General features: G+C 44.3%; 1 protein-coding gene across 1 annotated transcript in view; it reads right to left on the reverse strand.

The window, feature by feature from the left end:
* KIF26B (kinesin family member 26B) overlaps positions 1 to 23,984 on the reverse strand; it is a 318,477-nt gene that overhangs the window by 12,245 nt on the left and 282,248 nt on the right. The window contains exons 11-12 of the mRNA XM_030035803.1: positions 15,483 to 15,645; positions 10,977 to 14,412 (exon numbers count right to left, since the gene is read on the reverse strand). Of these exons, the coding sequence (XP_029891663.1) occupies positions 10,977 to 14,412; positions 15,483 to 15,645 (3,599 nt within the window). The remainder of the gene's footprint in view (positions 1 to 10,976; positions 14,413 to 15,482; positions 15,646 to 23,984) is intronic.

The raw sequence follows: 23,984 nt of genomic DNA on the forward strand, positions 1-23,984 counted from the left end.
CCCATCCTGTGACACCTATCATAGTTGTATTTACTACTCAAACCACAGCCCAGCAAAAAAGCCCATGCCAGAACAAATGAAGCCTTACAAATACCAGCAAGAAGAAGTTATATTACGCCTGTGGTACCAGACAGTGGGAGTGAATGTCAGCATTCACTTACCTTGAATGCATTTCAGTTAATCTCTACATTAAACTGCCTGATCAAGGGACTAATCAGATCTTGATAAAAGGAAAAGCAAGACCTGACCCATTACCATAGCTAAAAAGTGACAACAAGAAAGACACAGTTTGGGAAGACCACAACAAGTTACCCTGCAGTGCTAAGGGTAACTCGTCAGCGATGCTAGAGAAAGGCAGCCAAATGGTGAGAGCAGCTGCTTACTTGAAGGGAGGTGAGACAGGGTGATGGACTATTAAATTTTGTTACATGCAGGGAGAGATTCTGCAATGGGCTCAGCCCCTCCTGGAAAACGGGCCCTCCACTTGCTTAGATGTGAAGGGCACTGAGTACATCCCTAGTGTCACTCAAGACAAACAGGATTTAGGTATTAAATGTTTTTTTAAATACTTTTTAGGCTTTTGGCCATGGTGTCTCACAGGAGCAGTCCTTAAAATTTTATCTGAGTGTAAAAGCAATCTCTTTCCTATCTTTGCTGCTCATCAACTTTCAGAGCCAGCAACACTTGCAAGCATCAGATCTTACCTGTGTAATGCAGCCAAGTGCTGCTAATTCTTTTTACTTTGTGCCCTGCATTGATGGTCACAACTCCTTTCCTGCCATGCCTACGGACTAGCTCTAGCATTTCAAGGAAGCAGCGGAGCAGACTGGAAATTCCTTCTGTCCAGCTCTCCCATGCGTGGCTGAACTATGACTAAGGTAGTGCCTTTTTCTGTGGTGTTTGATTTTCTTCCTTTTTTCTTCCATCTTTCTTTTTTCCCCACTGTGGCTGTTAACACCACCTTCTCGTGTAATGGGGCATTTTTAAACCATCCCTGATGGAAGAACTGCCTCTCTGACCAGAGCCAAAGCCCAGGCCTGAGACACTCGGGGGATGGCTCTGATTCACCTTGCCACGAGAACAGCATCAGGCTCTTATTTGGAGGAAAGCAAAACAGATGTCACTAGGGTTTGAATTACAGGGATGATGGTAAATGTTTTTGCATTTAGTTCCCATTCATATCCATTTGGCTCAATGAGAAACAGAAGCCTGTGGTCTGGAAGGAGGGCTCCAACCTAAGGCTCCGACTAATAGCGCTTATCCCTCAGAGAAGAGGCAGCAGAGACTACGGTAGTGGCAGGAGACATGCTAACATGAGCTCATTATGGTTTTCTAGCCAGAGCTCGCACCTGGATAGCCTGTGGGTTATCACAAAGCGAGGCTGCCAGCTCTCGGTGCACCAGGGCAATGCGGCAGGGCAAAGCCACCTGAGGCAGACGGACTTGCTGCCATCTGCCCAGGGGCTCCTGTGGGATGCGGAGGCTGCCTGCGCAAGTCTCCCTGCCCTATCACAGCGGGTATGTCCATGCGTGAGGCAGAGGAGAAAGAGAGAGAGGGTTGTCTTTTTATCTGAGCCTTGAATGCTGACTCAGGATGATTTATCTGAGGTTTAGAGCGCTTTGGGGAGAAATGAAATGAAAGATCTACACCTTTGCAGTGAGGCAAAACCGAACCTAGTCTATTCTAAACATGCACTGATTAATAGGCTGCTTATTAGCGTAGGTACAGAAAATAATGGTGTCTTTTGACAGGAGACTCCTGCCACTGACCTCTGCATTTAGCCTCTGTTTTTTCTGATTTCACCCTAATTGGGATCAGTAAGGAGATACAGGCAAAGCAGAGCTTCAGGGTGAGTGTCACAAAGCAGCTGACAGCTTGATCATCCATATCCACACACAGACACAACAATTAAATTGTTAAAATGAATAGTTTTGCATTTACATAGAAAATACCCATTTGAAGTCCCAAATTTATTGAGAGCACTTGATGGGGTTAGGATCTCATAAATTTTGACTGTATAATAAATAAAATGCTTTGTAGGAATTAGAGCACATCACTCCTCTACTTCCCTGCACACATCTTACAACGGCAGCGATCAGCCGGGGAGCTCAGCAGGAGCAGCTCTCGGCAGGTCCCTCCCGCCTCTGCCCCACGAGCTGGGACTGGGGGAGCGCCCACCCTGCCCAGCACCTCAGCAAACCAGCTGACCCTCCCGCCACGTAAGTGGGATGCATTCCTCCATTAAAAAAGATAAATTTATACCAAAAATCGATCTGAAAGAAATCCTGTAAGCTGAAGCCAGGACAGAATAATGACACTTTCATTTATGACCATACAACATGTAAAGCAACATGCCATTTGCTAAATGTCTCGAAGGACATGTTGTTCGCTCAGTTTGAATTTATCCACACTCAGAATAACCCCTCTTGAGCCTAGCTTCAGTATGAATAATCAGACTATGACATAGCCCTGAAAATGTACAGAATACAAGATCTGGTTTTGCAACAGATCTGTTGCTCTACCTTGAGTTAAGGTTTGGCCAGGTTAAAAGATAAGGGGAGTTATGCAGCAGTGAGGGTGTGCAGTGTGAAAGCAGATCTGACTGAAGAGTGGAACTGACGCTACAACACACTTCAGCAAAGGTAAGTCCAGCGAAGCTTTCAGGTATCAGAAACACAGACCAAGCCAGCTAGGTATGTAAGGGAAACTTTAAGGATAAGAAGACTCATTGACCTCAGCAAAATTGCCCCACTGCATAAGGATGTGTGCTCATAAAAGTATGTGTTGACCAGGGCAGAAACTATAAGAGGTCTGGTTTTGCTTAAGTACTGTGTATTTTCGAGTGTTCCCCTTAGATTTCTTTCCAAGCACACATTCCAGACTGAGCATCTTTTCTGTGAAAAAGGTAAAGGCAAAAAGTATAAATGCAAAATCTTCATGAAAAGAAGCCTGATGCATATCTCTTCAAAGGAGGATACATCTGAATGGGATGCAAAACAACTGCTGTCCTAGAAATTTTAAGGTGTTTCAAACAGAAAATGAAACTGTAACTTGATATATCATAATTTCAGAAGTTTACAGTGTGTGCTTAAAGGCAGGATGTGGAGCCAAAGCTATTCCCCACTGCGCTTAATGTTATGGGAGGTAAAATTGCCTTTCTGTACAGAACCTGTTGTTCAGCATTTTGTTTTTTCTCACTAGACAGTCCATCCAAACTCAAGGCAATTACAAAAACCAATCCTGGCTAAGTAGAGCAGTACCCCTAAGCTCCCACCATTCCTTCTGTGGCTTCATTTCCAAGAAATATTGTGCTTCCAGTAGCAATAGCATCAACCTCAAATGTGGCATCAAACTGTTTCCTTACTAGGAAAGATTAGCTGTCCTGTTCCCCCTGCTGCTCCTCACTGTCTGACAACAGGGCTCCTGCTTTGATGAGGTGCTGACTTCTCCTCTCATTCCCATTTCCTAATGTGATCTGCCCTTACGGGCAATTGTCCATGACTGAATCAACTCCTCTCCATTCCTTTGACATCCTTTCTCCTTGTATATTTTACAGTGCACTTTCCCCTGTGCAGAGCACATAGCTATTCACTCCTTGGATTTTCATAGAGTTTGCAGAGTTCCCTTCCCAATTACTGAAGACATTGTGAATGCTTTCAAGTGGAAGGCCACTCTGATGGTGTGGAGACTTCACCAGAAGTATTTAGGGTGCCCATCTTGAGGTCAGTACTACAAACACCAAAGAATTCAGGTATTTATTGCCAGAAAATCTAAACAGCATTCGCTTATCCTGGCAACTCAGATTACATAGAAAGGACCATGTTGCACCTCAACACCTGGAATAAGAAGCACTGACAGGATCCATCATTCAGAAGAAAATCTTCTACGTCCACCTCACTGTAAAATAATTCAGTCTGTATTCTGTGTTGACTTATATGCAATCCTGCTGTTGTGAATCAATAAGAAGTACAAGGACACTTAAGGCTAGAAATCACTGCTTGTTGTACACAGGAATAAAGCAACCCTTGTTTATAATCTTCCAGCCATACCTATACTAGATATGTTGCTTCCATACTGGTATAAGGAACATGCTGAGGTACAGCCTACTCCTAATTTTTTTCTACCCACCCAGTTCATTTCTTAATTTTGCTTCCTGAATTACTGTCTCACTTTAAAAGGCAGTTTAGAGCTGGTGAATGAGCACTGCTGAAACCAGATCAGGAAACAGGCCTCCTGCAGCGTGGCAGGTTGACAAGTAATCAGGGAGATGCTCCAGGGAAGATGCACATCACAAGGGGTGAGTTTTCAGCACCCATGATCCCTAGTAAAAAATGACCAGAGTCTCTTCCAAATACTTATCGCACTACAGGCTGGATTTTGGTTTAACAGGTATTTGTCAGCATTGTGATATTATTTAAGGAGCTGGTTATTGTTGCTACAGTACTGCACTAAATGGCTGCACCAATCGCTTGGGCAGCAAAGGCAGAGGCTGGAGGGGGAAGGGGTTCTGCAGCCAGAGCATTAGCTCCCAACAGGACAGTGGTGGAGGCATTCCAGTGAGCTAATTCTGTGGCAGTGTCAGGAGCAGGTTTTATTTACACCCAGCCTAATGGTGTGCGACTCAGTCATGCATGTTACATGGAGCCTTCACCGTGCACAATAGCCAGCTGCCATTTCCTCTATTAAATCATTCCTATGTTCATGTGGCTGAAAGCTCAGTGCTGGCACGCAGTAGTCAAGCGTGTAAAAAATGATTACTCTGATCCCTTTCAACACAGATTTGCTGCATGAAATGGCCTGGCTTTGACCTGGGAAAATCAATGCTGTTGTTTTAATGAACAAAAAAAAAAATGGGAGCTGAAGCCCATACTTCCCTTCCCTCTGCTCCCCCCAGGCCTGTCCAGCCAGCAGTTACATGCATAAAGTGGTCGCCTGCAAGCAAAGAAGCTTTTTCCTGTATAATTCTAAACATCCTTTGTCATGGTAAAGGTACAATGCAGGATATCAATTAGCTACCATCATTGTAAGCAAGTTGAAGTAGAAATGCTGGAGATGCCCTACGGCTTTGTGATACAAAGGGCAATTTTCAGCTCCCCACACTGTGCCTTAGGCAGTCTAAACATGAACCAAATTCCTTTTCACTTGGATTCAACAAGAAAAGCTCAGACTCTTTTTGTTGGTGTTTTGTTTCATCATTATCATTTTGGCCACGTTTCAAAATGTGATGCTTTGCAATATTGGTTGGAGATGGACTTTCATAATTTACAGCCCATGGATTCAGCCTCTGTTTTTTCCTGCTGCTTTCATAGGCAGGGCTAAGTGCTTCCAGAGAGTGAATATGTTTGAATATAGAGTTTTCAGGGCTTTCCAGGAACCTCTAAATCTCCATCTTTAAAACCATCCTACCAGTGAAACCCAGAGCACACAAGTAAGAGAGAAAAACTGATTCTAATTGTTGATAATTGTTGTCATGTCTTAACAGCCTGTCTTTTTATTAAAGTGTTTAAAATCATGTAGCAATTTGCTCTGCTTTGGTGGTGAAACTTAGTACTGAGAAAGAGCCGCAAGGAGTCATGAAACTTTACTGCAAAAGCCATAAAATGCTGCAGCAGGAATGTCTAATTATCTATAGTCAGACAGGTTCCCCATGCAAAGAAGATTAAACCAGGTGCACAAACACACACACCAATCCTATCCTGGACAGACAAAAGCAGGGTCCTGCAAGTGCTGAGATACACAACTCCAACTCAGGGCACAGGTTTAAACTTTAGGAAGCCAGCATTTGGAAACCTTAATTTTCACCCAGTCTCCTTTCTACTTGGCCTTATTTTGTTTTCTGATGCTCACTGATATTCCATGTTCAGGAAGGCTGAACTGGCCCAGACTGACCCAGGGCACTTTACAGTAAGGACTTTCTCCCCTAAACCTCACCTCTTTGACTGTCTCCTTCCTTCCCACATCTTCCTCTCATGCCGGAGTCCTGGGTCTTTGCCCCTGTGAGTGGATCTGTGCACACCAGCCAACAGAGAGCGGTCCCCACTGGTGTGTTACGACTGCTGCACACTGCTTGAGCCACAGAGCACTGCCCTGAGTGTTTCACCCTGCCAGCACCTGCCCCAGCACTGGTAAGGCTCCAGGCTCAGACTCGGCCCCAAAAAACCTCAACTAGAGAAATCAAAGGAGACACACTCCTCGGCAGAGGTCCATCCCATCTCGGCAGAGCGCTGCAAGCAGTGATAGCCTGCAGCCCTTAGGTCTAACTCGATTTCACATGGGATTGGGACTCTCTTAGGCACCCAACCCTATTCCCAAAGGGAACAGGAAAGAAAACAGCCTCAGGAAGATCTCTGTGGTCTGGGATACACATACAGCTTTGGTAAAATGGAGTTCGGTCGGAATGCATTTCCTGATCACATACAGGAATACGTATTATAAAAGTACCCCTCTCATTGCCTTTCCATTGAGCACTGCTGGGCCATTGCACTTGAAATTTCTGAGGAATTAAAAAATAACGTATAATTAGTGCTAGTGATGACTGTACAAACTATGCCCTAACACTTCAGTGCCCTGCTCAGGACAGCACTGCCTACCCAAGAGAGAGGAGACTAAAGCCAGAGCCAGAAATGTGGCTGAGATGCCAACTGTTTCTTACAGGGGAAGGGCTAATGGAGCAAGCGAAGAAATCAGAGAAACCATAGTTGCACAGATGCTTGTGGGCAGAGAGGGAGGAAGGGCCTGTCACAAAAAGAAAATAACAGATGAAACCTTTCTCTCCACTGCTCGGCAAGGGCAGGGAGGATGTGCGGCCAAGTCAGTTGGGGTTGAGGATAGGAGTCAAGGGTGCCTGTAATTTAACCCTGGATCTGGCTCTCACTTAATTGTAGGCATTGGGCAAGTCAGTAAAGTTCTCTGCCTTCATTTCTCCATCTGTAAAATGGGGTCTGGAATAATAGTTACACCACAGGGTGGATTAAAGAGCAGCTGTACAAAGCTTTGAAATGTACAGCCGTAGATCAGGGCTGAATAGCTCTGTTTCTGCCATAAGCAGTCACTTTGGGGCAATATATGCTGCCACGATGTTATAGGACCAATGTTAAATGTTAGAAAGATGGGAATGTTTATGAAATGGATAGGTTAGCTTCAGGGGAAAGGCTTATGTGCTTCATGATGCAAACACACAATTTTTCAATAGGTACCAGAATGCAAGAGGCAAATTTTTTTATTATTTTATTTTAGTTTTGTACACACAAGACTGGGCTGTCTGTGAACTGTACAGGTACCCAGGCAGAACCCAAAATTTAACCAAAGGCTAACACTGAAGGATATGAACTAGCTTTATCTTTCAAAAGCTGACAATGTAGGTCTGATGCTTCATGTGTGACATCCAGGGCAGAAGCACCTACACATACAAATAATGCACTTAAGAGCATTGAAAGACAAGATCTTAATCTCAAGAAAAAAAATGATGTCTCTCCAATGTGTCAGAACTTCAAAAGTAATTGTGAGATCTGACAGGGCTGCTGGTGATTCTCTTAAAGACTCTTTATGGCTCCTCTTACAGGGGCCTTGGGCTGATTCATGTTGATCGTGTCTGACAGCTAGCATTTCTGTTAATAATAATCATAAATAAAGTGGACAAGGTTGCCTGACCTGAAATGAGCATATCTATAGTGCCATATCCATTACAGCACAGTGGATCTGTGACCGCAAATCAGGAAAGGTCCAATGCTCTTGACACTATGTATTAAAATAATATCTGTCTTTTAAGAGCTCAGAACCTTTGTCTAGTATCTGTTTCATTAAAAAGTGTTCCTTAAGAGAGAAAATTCACACTAGAACAGACCTATTGAAAGGAGATATTACAGAGGATGAAAGATTGCAAACCTTTGCAGTTTTTTTGTTTATTATGCAATAAAAATATATTTGTGAACAGCTCTATTCTCCCTTATATCTCAGCTCCTCCTGCATTGAAGTCATAATCCTGGGTTTATGCCATCATAAATCCGCTGACATGTGAAAAATTATACTATTATCAAACACATCAAAACAGAATTATGATTTCACTGCTGCAGGACCAAATGCAAACAGGAGCTGGGTTATAAGAAAGTGAAGCCTTATTAATTTCTGGGCAGTAGTTTGCTGCTAGAGATATGGAAGGTAGTAAAGATTTTTTTTTAATTTGCATAAAACTTCCAGTTGTACTTATACACAAATACAAGTACAAGTCATTCAAACCAGTATAGGAATTACTTGCTGATATGGAGAATCACTCAAAAGTAAAGTATCAGAGATGATACACTGGGAATCTCTCCACAGCAGGTGACAGGCTGAATTAAGAGAGAAGCTTTGTAAATTAGTTTGAGGGAGGTCAATGTGCTAGGCTATGCTGAGCCCACCAGCACAGGCAACTTCCACGGACACAGGCCCTCCACTGAAACCTGTCCACCCCAGATATTCAGGTCCAGCAACAGGTAGATATCTGCAACATTGCTGACCAAGGAGAGAGAAACTAACCCACACAAGAAATTAGAATAAAGAGATTAATCTGTCGGCCAGCCAAAAAAGCTGTGTTTGGTGAAAAAGACAGGTCAGATGTTACACAGCAGTAAAAAAGCAGCAAAGCTTAGACTCCCCACGTTCCCTGCTAAGGAAAGGTTCCTGCTCACCCCCTCACTCAGTGCCTTTGCATACCTGCACAGCACGACAAACCAGTGTCACTGCTCTGCTAGGTAGGCTCAAGGCTGGCTAGACCATGGAAAAGCCTCTTCTCTCCAGGTGTCTTCTAGACTGCTACAAGAGCAACCTGAAACCTGAGCCTCAAACAGTCCTCTCTTCCTAACTCCCTTTTCATGGCCACTGACACAATGTTCAGTCCTGCACAGGGCTTATCAAAAGCCAAAGTTGTGAGCGAAAATATAACTCTGATATAAAGTACAACACACAGATCTGAAGCTCTTCTGCAATTACAACACAAAGACAATGTTTTTCTCAGTCATATCTCCAGCCTTGTCCAGCCTCTAATGTGCTATCAAAGCAGAGAGAAGTGAAATGAAACAACTAGTTTTATGAGCATCAGAGTAAACAAATTCTGGTCTTCCACTGATTTAGGTTTGGGATGAACTCTGAAGTCTAAAGAATCTGCAGGCTCTGCCTGAAACTTTTCTCAGAGTATTTTTTTAAGGTATCTCCCCTAGGGAATGGGGCATGTCCTCTAGTGTCTAATAAGGATAAATCTACACTGCCATTTTCTTTCTGTTCCCTCATCTGCACAGCTGCCTGTTTTCACAGAACTTGATAAATTTTTCCATCTGAATGTCCTGTGGAAAAAGTCCATATTATATGGGCAGCTTCTCCACAAGACACAATCCAGTTGTCAGTATATACCCACAAACGCCACCTCTGTGAACAGCTTTGTTTTCCTTTTCCACAACATACAAATCTTCCTTCTTTTTCTTGCAAGTTACTATTAAAAAGTTTATATCTGAAAGCAGCTATTAGAGGAACAACTCCCCAGAAAGAGGAAAATCAATTTATTACCATGTAAACTGAAGGGATAGGAAAGAGATTTTCACATACGATGCAAAATTAACTTCAGAAAGATTATTTCATTGCTTGGTCTGTGCTTGCACCGTGTAGAGTGATCACTTTCAGATGCATCCTCTAAACAGGTACAATCAGCCATGCACTTATGGATATGGCTTTAATAACAGTATCTATTGTATTCACATCTGCGCTGCACATGTTCTTCCTGCTACCACGGTCAAGAGCATAAAGAAAGGGAGAGTTATGCATTATTCAGTTCGTTCATGGCAAATGAATCCCAGAGGTGAGTATCCTAGCAAGTGAAATGGCTGGTGAATTAGGAACACTATGAGAATAACACATTTTGGACAGCCAGCGCTACTGTACAATAAATAGCCACTGATTTTTCACATACCCGTGCACACCAGTTCCAATGCCAATGTGCATTTTTTTCAAAAGTACGCTAGGCAGGACTCACACTTCAGGTTGGGAAAACAGCACCCAGGAAAAAGGTGAGGTAACCAGCTGATGGATGTTCGTCATCCCTGTCCTGCAATTTTCTGAAACACATTCTGCTGGGAAGATGTACCAGTTGCAATTGCACAGACTCTTGGTATGACGCAGGAGGCTCTTGCTATCTAATTAAAAAGTCCTGATGTAGTATGAAAGCTACTGGGGATTATATCTGAACAAAGATGAAGTCTTTCTGATCCTTTCTATGATCGCTAAAGCGCTTCAGTGCAGTAGTCCCCATGTATTATTATTAATGTAATTTAATTATTTGTTATCAATAAATTACTGAGAAAAGAAGGACTCATAACTCAGAAGTTAAAAACTAAGAGTCTCAGAGGCAGGATAACATCTTTCAAGGGGCATGGGCACAATTTTGTTCCATCTTCTAGGTGGGAAGAAGGAACTCAGCGGTGGTTTCAGCTGCGGGGCATCTTGCACCTTTGGGCATCTAGAGCACACAAGCAGCAAAAGTGGGCTCACAACAGATACTGCTATTCAGTAAGACTCTGGTCTTCTGCTGGTGAAATACGTGCATACCAAGAGGGGATTCTGTGCCCAAACTGCTTAAGAATATTTCACTGCCTCACAAAGGCATCCTTCTGGAATCAAATCAGAATATTTGTATAAATAAATACATGAATGTGGCTGCCATTGGCAATACTAACCAGTCTTAGGGATAAATGTTCTTCTGTTCATGTGAAGTAAACCTAAGTGAAATGGATGAGTGGGAGACTCCACTGCAAAGGCAATGCAACCATGCAGGATTTGTGCATGTTGCAAAATTAAGAAACTTGGAGCTTAGGATCCTTATCCTGGCCTCGCTTCTCTGCTAAGAGATATACCTGGTACTGAATTGGCTCACCCTTAGGGCTAGCCCTCCCCACCATGTACTAGTTATCTGCTTTGGTCTGCATCCCTCTTTCACCCCACTGCAAGCTTACCTGCATTTGATCGTTTCTTTGGATTTTTCAGACTTCGGCACCTGCTGCTCACGGAGCTGCTGTTCTCGCTCATGGAGTCTTGTGCTGAAGAGGCGCTCCCCGTCGCCTCACTGTCCCTCATCATGCTCTCGTAGCCACTGCTCCCTCCGCTGTGGTAGAAGAGGGCTGTTTTCCCCATGGCGGGAGGCAGCTCCCCGCTCAGGACACTGCTGTTGTCGCTCCCGTGACCACTGCTGCAGCGGTGAGGTTTCCGAGGAGGGGTGATCTTGCTGTAAGGTGAAGGCAGCATGTGAACAGTTGGCTTCTCATCTCCAGGAAGGCCCCCGCGCTCCTCTGCCTCTGAGCTTCCCCGCAGCTGTAAGCCTCGGGCACTGGCGCTCCCTTGGAGCAGCTCCGAAATCCGCCCGTTGACGGCCCGAAGGGGCAATTTGGAAGCAAGGCTGGAGCCCCGGTTTCTGCTGAGGGACTGCGTTGACCAGGACATGTTCTTCCCACTCGGAGGCAAACTGGAGCTCTGCCCTACAGACTGAGGCAGAGACTTGGTCGAGAAGCTGAGTGTTTTGGTGGCAGAAGCAGACAGGCTGCGGGCCTTGGGACTTGCCAGCAGGAGCTTGCTGACTGCAGAGATCTTTGACTGGCTGGCTTTCGGGGAGGCCCCTGCTGACTGGGAGAGGCCCGAGTTGGTGGGTGAGGACATGACACTGCGGCTGAAGCTCCTTCCGGCCCTAGGCATGGTGGTGTCTTTGCCAGGGCTCATTTTGGAGCTCACAGAGGACAGGCTTTCTGCTCTTTCCAGCGACAAACACTCATAGTGGCTTCCTGTGGACCTCCCAAGGGAGTTGGTCCTGCTGGCAAGCTGCTCCAGTTTGGCACTGAAGAGCTTGCTGCTGCTGTTGTTGCCGATGCTGTCGATGCCAGGGCCCTTCTGTTTGGCATTCAGCTCCTCGGGGAAGCTGGCCAGGAAGGATCCGGGCTGGCTGGAGGGACTGCTCGTGGTGCTGCTGGCTGCGCTGTGCTGGGGGCTGGCTCTGTTCTTCTGATCCAAGCTTGACTTTCTCACCGGTGGCAGAGGAGGGGTCCCTTTGGGACGAGTGAGGACACAGTGTTTGGGAGAGGCCATTTTCTTGTCAAGGCTCGCCTTAGAAAACTGGGGGAGGACAGAAGAGCTGACTCCGCTGCTGTCAGTGGCAGTAGGATGGAGGTGACCGCCAGGCTCCTCCGGCTTGCTTGCCTTCGGGAGCCCTCGAGGGAGGCTGCCATTCTTCAAGCCGTCACTGGAATGAACAGGGCTTTGGGTTGCAGAGCCAGACGCTGCCACCTCACACCCATCCACAATCCTCTTTAGACTGTCAGATCCTGGGGAGATAGAGGCGTCCCCGCTGCTGCTGCTGCTGCTAAACCTGTCTGCTGAGGACTGCTTTGTGCTGTGCTCAGGCTTGGCTGAAATTGCAGCTGTGTCAGGCCTTGGCCCATCACTGCTCCCAGAGCTGTCCTTTTTTACATCTTCTTCCCTCTTCAGCCAAGGGTCTTCAAATTTTATATCCTTCTTAGCACTGGATTCTTTCCCGTCATGGGGATGAGCAACCTTTGGGTCTGCAGTTACTGCCGGTACAGCGCCATCAGTATCTTGCGCTTTGAAGGGATTAACGGCAATACATGGATACACGGTAATGTTTGTCTTCATTGGGATGTAGCCTTCACAGCTGCTGAGGCTTGCAGTGTTTTTGATTGTGACAGTAGTTTTCCCTAGAGCTGATATTTTACAGCCTTTCATGGGTGGCACTTTGCCGAAAGCTTCCTCCCCCATTTCCGACAGTATAAGCATGTTGTCAGTCACTGGCTTCTGTTTGTCACTTACACAAATCATGCTGGCACTTTGTATGCTCGCAAACTCAGAAACAGGGGGTTCTGCCATTGCTTCCCCGTGCCCATAGCATGCCTGGGCTATGAAGCTGTGGCACGATTGTTCACCGTCACTCCCTGTGCTCATTTCACTCAGCCATGAGCTGATGGATGAGCGCCTGCTGCCATCATCCTGGGATTTGTCATCCAGGCCCAACTTTGGAAGTGGAAGGAACTGTGTGATGCTGACTTCAGACACAGGAGCTGCACTAGAGTAACATTCAAGATCTTCAGATATGCTGCTGATAATACTGACTGGCCTAGACCCAGAGGCCAAAGCCTGCACAGAGCAATCACTGTTAAAACTGATGATACTGGTTGGGCGCCCATTGTCAAGGACCCCACTAATGGTTAGCTCTTCTACAAGGGTGAACACCAGCTCATCCTCTCCATTCAGCTCTAATGGCTGCTGCACAGTCACCATGGTGGTGCTCAGAATCTCCTTCTTGGATTCTGGAGAAATGCTTTGCTGCCGATCTTCATCAAGAACGGTCTCTTCAAAATCCCCATTGCTGGAGGACACCGACTTCTTCATGATCTGAGGGCTCATGCCTACAGGTGGGGTCCGGATTTCTGGCTGCAATAAAGATTCACTAGATGTCATCCCAGTATCCTTACTCAGGGCAGCTGGTGGGGGAGTGGAGCTGGGCAGGACTCCTTTCTGTGTATAGACCTTGCACCTCTGGGAAGGAGAAGTTGGTGGCTTGTACTCAGATGTCTTCGAGAGGCTTGCAATGCCAAGCCGGGGTGAACCCATTGGCCGAGGTTTGCCTTCCACAAATCCACAGGTGTTGAGACCTTCTCTGCTGCTCTGCAAGCTGGTGCTGTGTGCTAACTGACAAGAGCCAAGCTCTTTACTAGAGCTGCCTGTTACACTCCTGGGAGAAGATGGAGTTGAAACATTAGTAAGTGCTCCAGAAGGAACAGGGGAGTGATTTCTCTTAGTTTTGCTGGGTGTTGCATTTATATTTTCCTTGGCTTCTCTATCAGGATGCTGACATTCTGGCATCATATCTTCCTTATCTGACTCTGGTAAGTGGCTAAGCTCTGCCAGCTGGCTTGAGACAGAGCACTTAGACATCTGGTCTGAGCTAAATTGAGCAGGCACCTCTTCAAAGGGAAATTTGTCAGTCTCTTCACTGCCATCTATGCAATCCAGCCTCTCCTGGAGCTCTGCAAAGGTATTGCACTTCAGGCAGTCTCTTTCAGATGTGCTGGGCCCCGATTCATTAACTTCCTCTGACCTGCCCTCATTTTTGGTCTTTTGCAGAGCAGGAACTATGGGTACAAAGTCAGGGGGACCCTCATTATCTGTCAGTTCCTTATCAGAAAGGGCAGTGCCATTGGGGCCAACATAAATCACCGTGTCACACGACTGCTCACTGCTGGATGAATAATCAGGATCACTTGATAAATGCAAAATAGGGAAGTCTGGGTCAACAGTGTTTCTAGAATGGAAAGGCCTCAGCTGGGTTGGCCTCCGCATCCTGCCCTCCTCACAAGAGCTCTCTCCTCCAGAAGAACTTGATGTGTACTGCAATATGAGAGAGAGACAACGACATTTCAGCATTGCAAATGGCTCCTTGCACAAAATGCATACACAGAAAGGTCACAGTCACATCTAAACTAGGAAATCTCTAAACTAAGGCACAGAACTCTGAAGCTTCTTATCCGCAGTCCTACAGCAAACACAGAACAGTATTCAGTGGAGAACCCAATGCCCCAGCTCTGTGTCCCACTTGAAATCATGAGACTTCCAAAAAAAAGTACTGAACAAATGGATTAGGGTCTCTTCCTTAATTGAGCCTGGCTAAAGAAATCAGATATTTGGCAAAGGCTTTGCTCTGTGTGTGTGTGTTTGTGTGTGGAATTGTATAACATGCACTCAGAGGTCTCTGGAGACACACTGCTGCGATGGTGTGTGGACTGAATCCCTTCACTTGTCCCTCTTCAATCTATTGACAAAAAAGGTTTTGTCAATCCATAGGCTGTTAATTTAAATGAAATGCATAAAATTCACTCGTTGTGCCCAATTCACACTGTAAGCTGTACAGAAGGAACCAGGACTCTAAAACATGAAAGTGGATACAGTCCATCCTCACTCTACTTCTTGGAAAATCTATCACCTGTATTTGGAAGCAGTGGGAATAAAAGGGGCATCAATGCTGGCAATGGACACACTGCTTTGCATTTATTTTGCTCCTGCTCAATCTGAGAAGCACAGAGAATATAATTCTTCATTAATTCCAATTTCCTTTAACTCTACAGCAGTTTCATTCCTTATTATTTCATTAGCACTAAGAGGATAACTGAAAATAAATGCTCTCTGACAGCTCTGTCACTAAATGAGGCCAGCTTACAAACCTGATAGAGCAGGTATGTCTGAACTCGCTCCTCTGTATCTGAAGCTAAAGAGTTTACCCCCCCTAGTCTCTGCTCTGTGCTCTAAGCCACTTGCCTAGGACAGGGTACGTACAACAACGCACGCACTTCGGAATTGATTACTGATTTTGTTACATGCTGCTTGACCCTATTAAGGATTCTTCAGGGTCTTTCTTCCTCCCTCCTCCACCATTACAAGAAGGGAGTTATACATTGTCTTACCTTAGTTTTCTTTTTCTTCATCCTGAGGACCCTTGATGCAATCTGGATGGTGGACAGCGTCTCAGCATAGTTCCCCGCAGCGGCTGAAATGTGAGCTATCATTGTGGTGCGGCAGTTCATATTCCCCAAAGACTCCCGAAGCAACATGGTGAGCTTGCTGTCTCTGCAAAACAAAATGAATTAAGGCTACATTAGCGAGCAAGGTTTCACTTTGACCATCGTGATGTGACCTGAGCCTCAGCAAGATTTTTTCTCCTCTTTTTAATGGAATCCTAATTCGCTTCCTCCCTCAGGTTTGCACTATGTTGTGTCTGCAGCTGAGCATGCTGAAAGACCCTGTACTACACTTTAAATTTCTTTCCTCTTCCCAATTTCCCCTTTCTGTTTTCTTCTGGCCTCAGTCCTTCTGCACTGTTAACACTGCCAATACAGAGATGCAGACCAGCGTTGGAGACCAACTGTTAAGGAGCCGCTGCAGCAAACACCAAACTGCTGCCCTTTTCCAGTGCACAGTGTGCAAGCAAACTCTGGCCCAGCTCTGGAGGGCAAGAGGGTAGTGGATTAGATTAGAGGACCCAAATTTTTTCTTGCCTTCTAGGGCACTGGGTAACTCAAGAATAACCATAGTTAAATCACTGAAATTAATTTTGGATGATGCTGGTGAAATACAAAACAATCAAGCCTTAGGACTTTGCACAATTGTTCTTTCATGTTAGATCTCTTCTTCCACTGAGGCAGAAATCAAATTTTCTGTTCTTGCCATTTACTCTATTGTTCAGCATACGATAGCTTTTGAAATGCTGGTGCCTTATTGTGGGGCTGTCTGTGACTGGACTAAGAATATGAATTTTAACAGCATGATGATGCATATATAATGCTTCTGTGATGGTCATTTAATCCTATAGTCAGAAATGCACGACGTAATTTTTAAAAAGAACTTTAGCTACAAGGTGTACAGGTCAACTGGATGGTTAATTGAGAATCGGCATCCTTTTGAAAAGAGCCTCTCCTACACTAAAGGCTGTGGATGAGAGTTACATACGGCTGAAAGCAAAGACAGCAACAGCCTGATATTTACCTATTGTGAAAGGAATTGTTTTCACTGTTGTAATGATAGCAATACTTTCAGTGGCTGGAGATCAGATTTTTGGGGCTCACTGTTCAATATCGGCTAATAACCTATGGTGCATGTATGCCCTTGGTCATCCACTTAACGTTTCCAGCTCACAGAAATTCTGCATAAATCTGCAACTGCTGAGAACTGAAGTTACACCTACAGGATGGGACTGACAGACAAACACCAAAATTCTTGAACCTCTCTTTTTGATTGAGTAAATAACAGCATTTGGGATGCATGTTTTGAGGCATCTAGCAATAAGTCTGGGGAGCTCATAAATTGTGCTTCTCCTGAGATTTCCAGCACTTGCGATTTCAGCTAGGCTAGCAATACTGGAAGTAAACCATTTTTTGTTTCAGGATTTTTTGCTTCCATCTGCTCCAGACACATTGAAGACAGTCTGGTGTCTTTGAGAAGCAAACATCCTTAAAGACTATACTGAGACAGCCTCACTCATTTCACTTGTGACCTAAGGCTTCTTTGAATCCACAGATCCAGAGTTAATAGGCTGCTGTATCTCAGGTTAGTGGCCCTCCTTTCCATCAAGGAATAATTAAGATGTCAAATTTTGTACATCAGTTGCTGCCACTCCAATGCAGAGTTACACAGAAATTATTAACATCTGCACAGAAATCAATAACAAGCCTTTCATTTGCTAGTGCTTCTATCATAGCAAAACATGAGACAACAGGGGAAAGGGCAAAAGAATACATTCTGAACATGTCGGTCTCCTGAGAATACATAACCCATGCAGCCAGCATCAGCACACTGCGGCATGGCTCTCCTAGAGGTATATGCATTATGAATATAAAATAATCTGTGCCATCTGCCTTGTACTGAAATACACACTTGCAAGAAGAAGGACGATACAGAGGAAATACCTATTCTATAATTCAAAGGATCCTCTGACATACAACAGGTAGGAACTAAAGGGCAGATTTGTTTAGGATTAAAGCCTGAAACCTAGCAGCAAAAAAGCCCAGCCAACACTGATTTCTAATTTCAGAGTTTGCTCATTCAGCACAGTCTGCATCTTGACTCTCAACTTCACTTTGCATGTAGACAAAATAACTAGCCTCATGTCACTATTGTACACTGGAAAATAAAGAGGAAGAAATTTGCTAAGCACAGATTTTTGTCAATTCTAGATATTGTCATAAGACAAGTTCACCTGTTCAAGGTTCACTGATCTCTCACAATAGCACCCACTAACTTCTAAAGGAAAGAAAGAAAATCAAAGAGAACATAACACAAAAATGTGTGGCTCTAATTTTTAACTCACTCTATCCTCATCAAGGAAAATATTGGTAAAATACTTTGGATGTCTCACTGAAATTTGCTTGACAGACAGTGTGAGACACAAAGTAGATGCTTTGTTCTTCTGAATGCTGACATGGCATTTCTGCCTGAAAAAAAGAAAGGCTCTGAATTGTTTCATTAGCTGATTCATGAGCTGGTATTTGCAAAAGCAAAATTTCCTGTGAAAGCAGAAGGTTTTTTACAAAGAGATGCACTGGAAGAGCTTTGAGAGGGAAGACCTTTGTTGATCTTCTGGCTGTGCAAACTAAACTAAGACACAGGAAATTTTGAAGAAGCTCACAGAAGGGCTGCTGCTCTTGGGTGCATGTTGTTCACTGTATTAAGCAGAGGCTGGCTTGCTGAAGGTCCCAGATTTCTCACAGGAGCATAGTGAAATGCACCAATGTCTTTATAGCAAATGGGAGATCTTCAGGAATGCTAATGGTCCATTTCTATTCTGCTCCAAGAGCAATAAAATGATATGCCAGAGCAGCACGATGACCCCATTTTATATCCTCTCTTAATTTTAAATGTATTTCTATCCCATCCACTAATGTTTTTATAGTTTAGGAAATTTGCCATAACCCATCGTGAATATGGGGATATAATACACAGAGAACAATGAAGGTGGGGTCAGGATACTACACTTCAGACTCCAAAGCCTGTATATCCGTAAGTCCATTCTGCAGCCTTTTCAGTATTTAAAAGTTACCTCATTTTTCTAACTGCATCACTTGGTCTAATAAAATACATTACCCTTACTTGTAAACCTTTTCTTGCCTAACTCCTTAGATCATCGTGGCTACAGCAAAATACTACTAAATACTGTTCATACACCTCACACACAGGTAAAACCCCAAAATAAACTATGCAAAGCTCTATCTCTGGAAAAGTCCAGGGGCAGAAGCCCTGGGGGCAGGAAGCTAAACTCAGATGTCTCTAGGAAGTATGTCAGCAGATACGGCACAGATGATCCAGAAAGGAAGAACTGTGCAGATTGCCAGACGGAAAGGTCCAGTTTGTTCCATGGAGTAGCAGCCCTCCACGTGGAGAGGAGCTCTCTCTTCTCCATGCTGCTCCCTTACCTCCCCTATATTTCCACCCTCTCACATTACAGCAGCTACTGGATGGCTTACAGTGCTATTCTCTGAATCTCTCTATAGCTACCATAAGGAACCCCAGCAGGTATTAGACCTCCCCAAAAGAGAGATGTGGCAGTGCTGCAGTGAGCACAGTGTTCTCTAGTTCTTCTCTTCTGAGACTTCACCATGCAAACTGGGATCAGTGTAAATTAGTCCTTTCACTTGCTCAGTAAGAAGGAAAAATGTACAACTTCATGCTCCTCTTATACATATCTGTATTTTCTTCCTCATGAATGATTAATTATGCTCAGATTCAAACAATACAGAATCTTATATTGAAGAATGAAGTAGTCAAGATCATGATATGTTTCCTTGGACACTGCATATATCCCACTTGCCCATGTGCATTAAGTCAAAGTCTTTAATTTCATGACTGGATACTATTTTTCCACTGGACCCCTGCCTCAATTACTGCACAGGATAAACAGTGCTCACTGAGCAAAAAGTTATTCAGTCTTTCATTTAATCCTTGCCTTTTAATGTGTGGACTTGTGCCTCATCTACTGTTAGGACTATACAAACTCAGCTCTGAATCCAGAATGACTGATTTCTTTAAAAGTTCTTTTTTTTCTTTTTCCTGTGGAGCTCATCAATGCAGTATCTGATGAATGCCTGTGAGGTGAGGTATATAATCCTCTGATAATACCTGCAGCATTGAAGACTTCAGTGAATATAGGTGTTTGGTGTGAAGCACTAATCTTTCAGAGTACTGAGCATTATATAGTCTTTTATATTCAAAGTACAGCTAACTTTGACTTCTCTTGCAGAGAAAATGGGGTAGCTGGTTCTCAGCCTTGGTACCCAGAAAACCAGGAACACACAATTAATAGCCCATCTAAAAATTTTAGGAACGCATTGGCAGAGCCGGTTCTTAAGGTGGTACCAGCTCCCTTCAGAATACCTCCCTTCTCCTCCACAGCCCTTGGTCCCATTTTCTATATGCCTTCCAACTTCTGCTACAAATTAGGGAAGGAATTTGTTGACAATGACCACATCACTGTACAGTCCCGATTCATCTCTAAAGCAGGTCCTTTATCTGCCTTGAAAAAGACGATAACTGAGGCGGGGCAGGGGGGGAATCCTGCAAAGACAACACAATATATAGCCCATGGGGCCAAAGTAAGTTTGCCAGGACAACCTTAATTTGACATTTCCTGCCTCTGTAGTGATTGATTTCACAATCTGAATGCTCTTATTATATATATTTTATGTAAGTTCATGTGGATTTGTGCTTGCTCTTCAGTGAGACATCAGTAAGCCTGGAGCCTTCCTATGTATTAAAAAGCCTCAGTTGCTGAACTACCTGACTAGCTGGCAGCAGCAGCCAGCTGCCACCTTTTGTATGGATGAGCAGTAGAGAAGGAGGACATGACCCACAATTTACCATGAGGTTTTGCTAGTATTTGCTGCCTGTAGAAAAACAGTGGGACTCAGGAACATCACAATCTTTTCCTGTGCTGTAGGAGAGCTGTGCTCTCATGTGTTCACATCCTTTTTGCCATGCTCTACTCTCATCAGACAATCCTGCTCTCTTCTATCAGTGTCTATCCTGGGCTTTCCTCATCCAACCTTCTCACTCATTCTCATTCCCATACCGTGATCCTCACCTCCAGCTCCTCACCTAAACAGCCCAGCAGAGCTTCTGCAGCAGTCTAACCAGCTACACCAGACTTTGCCAGGCTCCAGCAACACTGCTAGACTCTCTCCCAGTACTAATCTCCTCTTTCCTCACCTCTTGGTCCAACTAATGTCCCCCACTGTCACTGGTTGACCTCCAAGGCCCCCTTCCCCACTCGAGTCCCCCCAGCTGCTCACTGATACCCAGCAGAGGAACCCCATAACCCCACCATAATTTGGCATGGCTGACTGCATCATGCTGCCCAGGTGAGGCACAGGCCAGGGTGAGGGGGCATAGCATGGGCAGTGCCTGTCAGGTCCTTCAGCTTTATGAGAATCCATGTGAGCAATGTGTTTGAAGTGAGCTACATGGAAAAGAGGCAAATGGTAATTGCTTTTGTTTAGGGCCACAAAATAGAATTCATGAATAGCAAATGAAGCAATAAGAATAAATATTATGCTCAGGAAATTCGCAGGAGTTTTTGTTGCCCAGCATCTCCGTGTGGGAGAGGGAAACACAGGACAGTTCCATACAAGGAGGGAATACTGGAGAGGAAGATCCAGCTAAAGTCTTGGAATAATGATTTTTCTGTGGAATTATTTAACCAATTCTATTATATGATTTGTTTGGGGTATTTTTTTCCCCCACCTTAATAAAAAATGTTTTCTTTGTCTTCCCTTTCCTCTCACCCCACTGCTATGAGGATTTTGGCTATTCAGTGACAACAGCAGCACCATCAGGAATAGAAATAATAACATTCCAAAAGGGATACAATACAATGTTATAACTAAGCTTTAGGACATGGAAGGGTGTGTGTGTGTGCTCTCTATTAATCATATACCTTAGTGTCTTCCTAGGCACTTGGCCAAAAGGAGAAAGTTGTCAACTCCCTCAAGGTGTTATTGTTACAGGATCAGACCATGTATGCCCTCAGGTGTCTTGTAATCTAATTATTTATAGAGGTATGTCAAAGGAAAAAATCTCAGTAACTGTGGCAGTTATTTTTGATCATGAAGTCTTAACTTTGCTCCCTTGTGCTGATGCACTGCTTTATTCATAGTAATAAATGCTTGCATAACAAGGAAACCACAGAAATACTCCATTTGGTTTTGGCTCTTATTGCATGGAAATAATCTCTACAGAGGACAGTTTATAGCTTAAAAGGCACAAGCCCAATAGTGGGTGTTACAGGTGTGTAACAGCTGAGTTCATGATGAACCAGTATAGTTTGCTTAGCTATGTCCTTCCTTTCCGTTAATAATTTTAATAGAGGGAGAGAGGAAATGGGAGCAATGTGTGTAGGCACAGGCAAAATGAGGCCAGGTGGAATGATAAAGCCCTTGGTGGTTCAGCCATGTTAGCCTGGCTTTGTTAGCAGAACAAAGTGAGGCAGTTTAAGAAAGATAGGTAACATGTTGGATCTTTAACCTGGGGAATCCTTCACCTGGTGAAATGAGGCATTGCGGAAATAATGAACTTGTTCCAGGTGGAAGCTGACTAGCCTTAAAGTGAAAATTAAGCAAAGTGGAAATCTCCACTGCCTCTGCAGTTAGTTATCATGTATGAGTTACACTAGCACAACCCAGAAAGCTGTGCTCACTGTACAGGGGAAGGGAGAGCCAGCTGAAAGGACTGCGCTGAGGGGATACCGCTCAGGTTCACGTACTGAGAAAATCACAACCACATCTGGAAGGGATGTGACACTGCAGCAGTCAAGAGCAGGAGAAAGGTGGTGTTGCAGCCAAGTATAGGGTAACAGGGACTTATACATAAATTCTAGTATTAGAAAATGCATATAAAATATAGGGGTGTTCCCCCTACAATTCTTGTCTTTTAAGAGCCTAACTATGCAAATTTCATATTGCAGAACAATCCTTGTGCCTGTGACAACACATGAGCATGTGGCAGATGCACAAAATAGCATCTTTTGTTTCTTTTCACCAAAGACAGAAAAGAAAATTAATGGCAGAAGGACAGAGTCCCAATAACTGCAGCTACTCTGACTCCTTGAAACAGACTGTCCCTCTCACCATAAAAGGGGCTCTTTTGTATAAAAGTTGCTCCCCAAACTGATGAAACTTAGTCTACAGAACAGCCAAGGAGCACCCTGTTATCTAAAAATGACATAAAAGTGCCCCATTCTTTGGAGGTCCCACTGACTGATCTCAGCAATTCAAGCTTATCCATAGTAGAACTATCTCACAATAAAGCAGTCGCTAGCACACAACAGCTTCACTTATTCGCTAGCACACAACAGCTTCTACGTATTAAAGAGTGCATCGTTTCTGACGTTGCCAGCGCAGGTCAGAGCTGCACATTGCTATGCTAGCCCTGGAGAAGCACAGAGAAAAATGGCTCCTCCATCTTCTTATTTCTGCTTTGTGCCACCAGTGAAGCTAAAGCAGCACAAGCTTTGTTTAAATACTTCAGCCAACAAGAGAAAAAAGTTCCTCGCAGTCTTTGCCCTGGCTATGTGAATTTATGTGGTTTGGTTCAGGTACACTTCACACACTGGCAATACCAAACTGAAGACACAAACCCTTATTTACAGGTCAACATGTTACTCAAATAAGAGCTGAGATCCAGATGTACTTTAAAGTCACAGCAAGTGCAAGTGTTGGGGTGGGAGGGAGGAGGTGGTTGGGAGGGCAGCTCTGCTGGAGACCAGTGATGGTTTCAGACAGATGACTGCACTGAAAATGGACAAAATGGTCTCTCTCCCTTCTGTACTCTGACTCCCAGCACAGAGCCAAACATCATTCACAAGCAACCATTAAAAACACACAAACAAAGCTCAAAGATAATCAAAAAGGAAGAGGATCCTAGTGGTCTGTCTCATTACAGTGCCAGCTCCTAATAAATTCTAGCTGAAAAACAGAAGCTCAATTAATCCAGGGAGCTAATTAAGCTCAGCAACTCTATGTTGTAGTTAAAGCCAGATTCCTCAAAACCAGCAATGCCACTGGTTAAGAAAATGTGTGTAATAAATAGACTGTGATTTACAGGAGAAAAAAATTTCCACAGTTAAAACTAATAATGATCCAGATTTTAAATAATTTAAGGACTCTGTATGTGCCCAGGCTCTGTGCTAACTTCTACCAAGGTACGCTCACCAAGGGAAGGAAAAAGCCTTCCCTCCCCCCATGCTGCTCCTTGTTTGGCTCCCTTACTTGGAAGCATTATGGCAGCCACAAGTTTGGCTCAGCTTATCTCCATGAAGCCATGGGGTTGCTTTATATGAGAAGGCAGCAGTTGTATCTGCTACGGAATAGCAACTGGAGCAGCTTCGGAGCCTGCCTGCCTCTCCTCCGGTCTGCCAGTGCCCC

Source organism: Aquila chrysaetos, chromosome 13, assembly GCF_900496995.4.
Source record: "Aquila chrysaetos chrysaetos chromosome 13, bAquChr1.4, whole genome shotgun sequence".
In the NCBI taxonomy this organism is placed as follows: Eukaryota; Metazoa; Chordata; class Aves; order Accipitriformes; family Accipitridae; genus Aquila; species Aquila chrysaetos.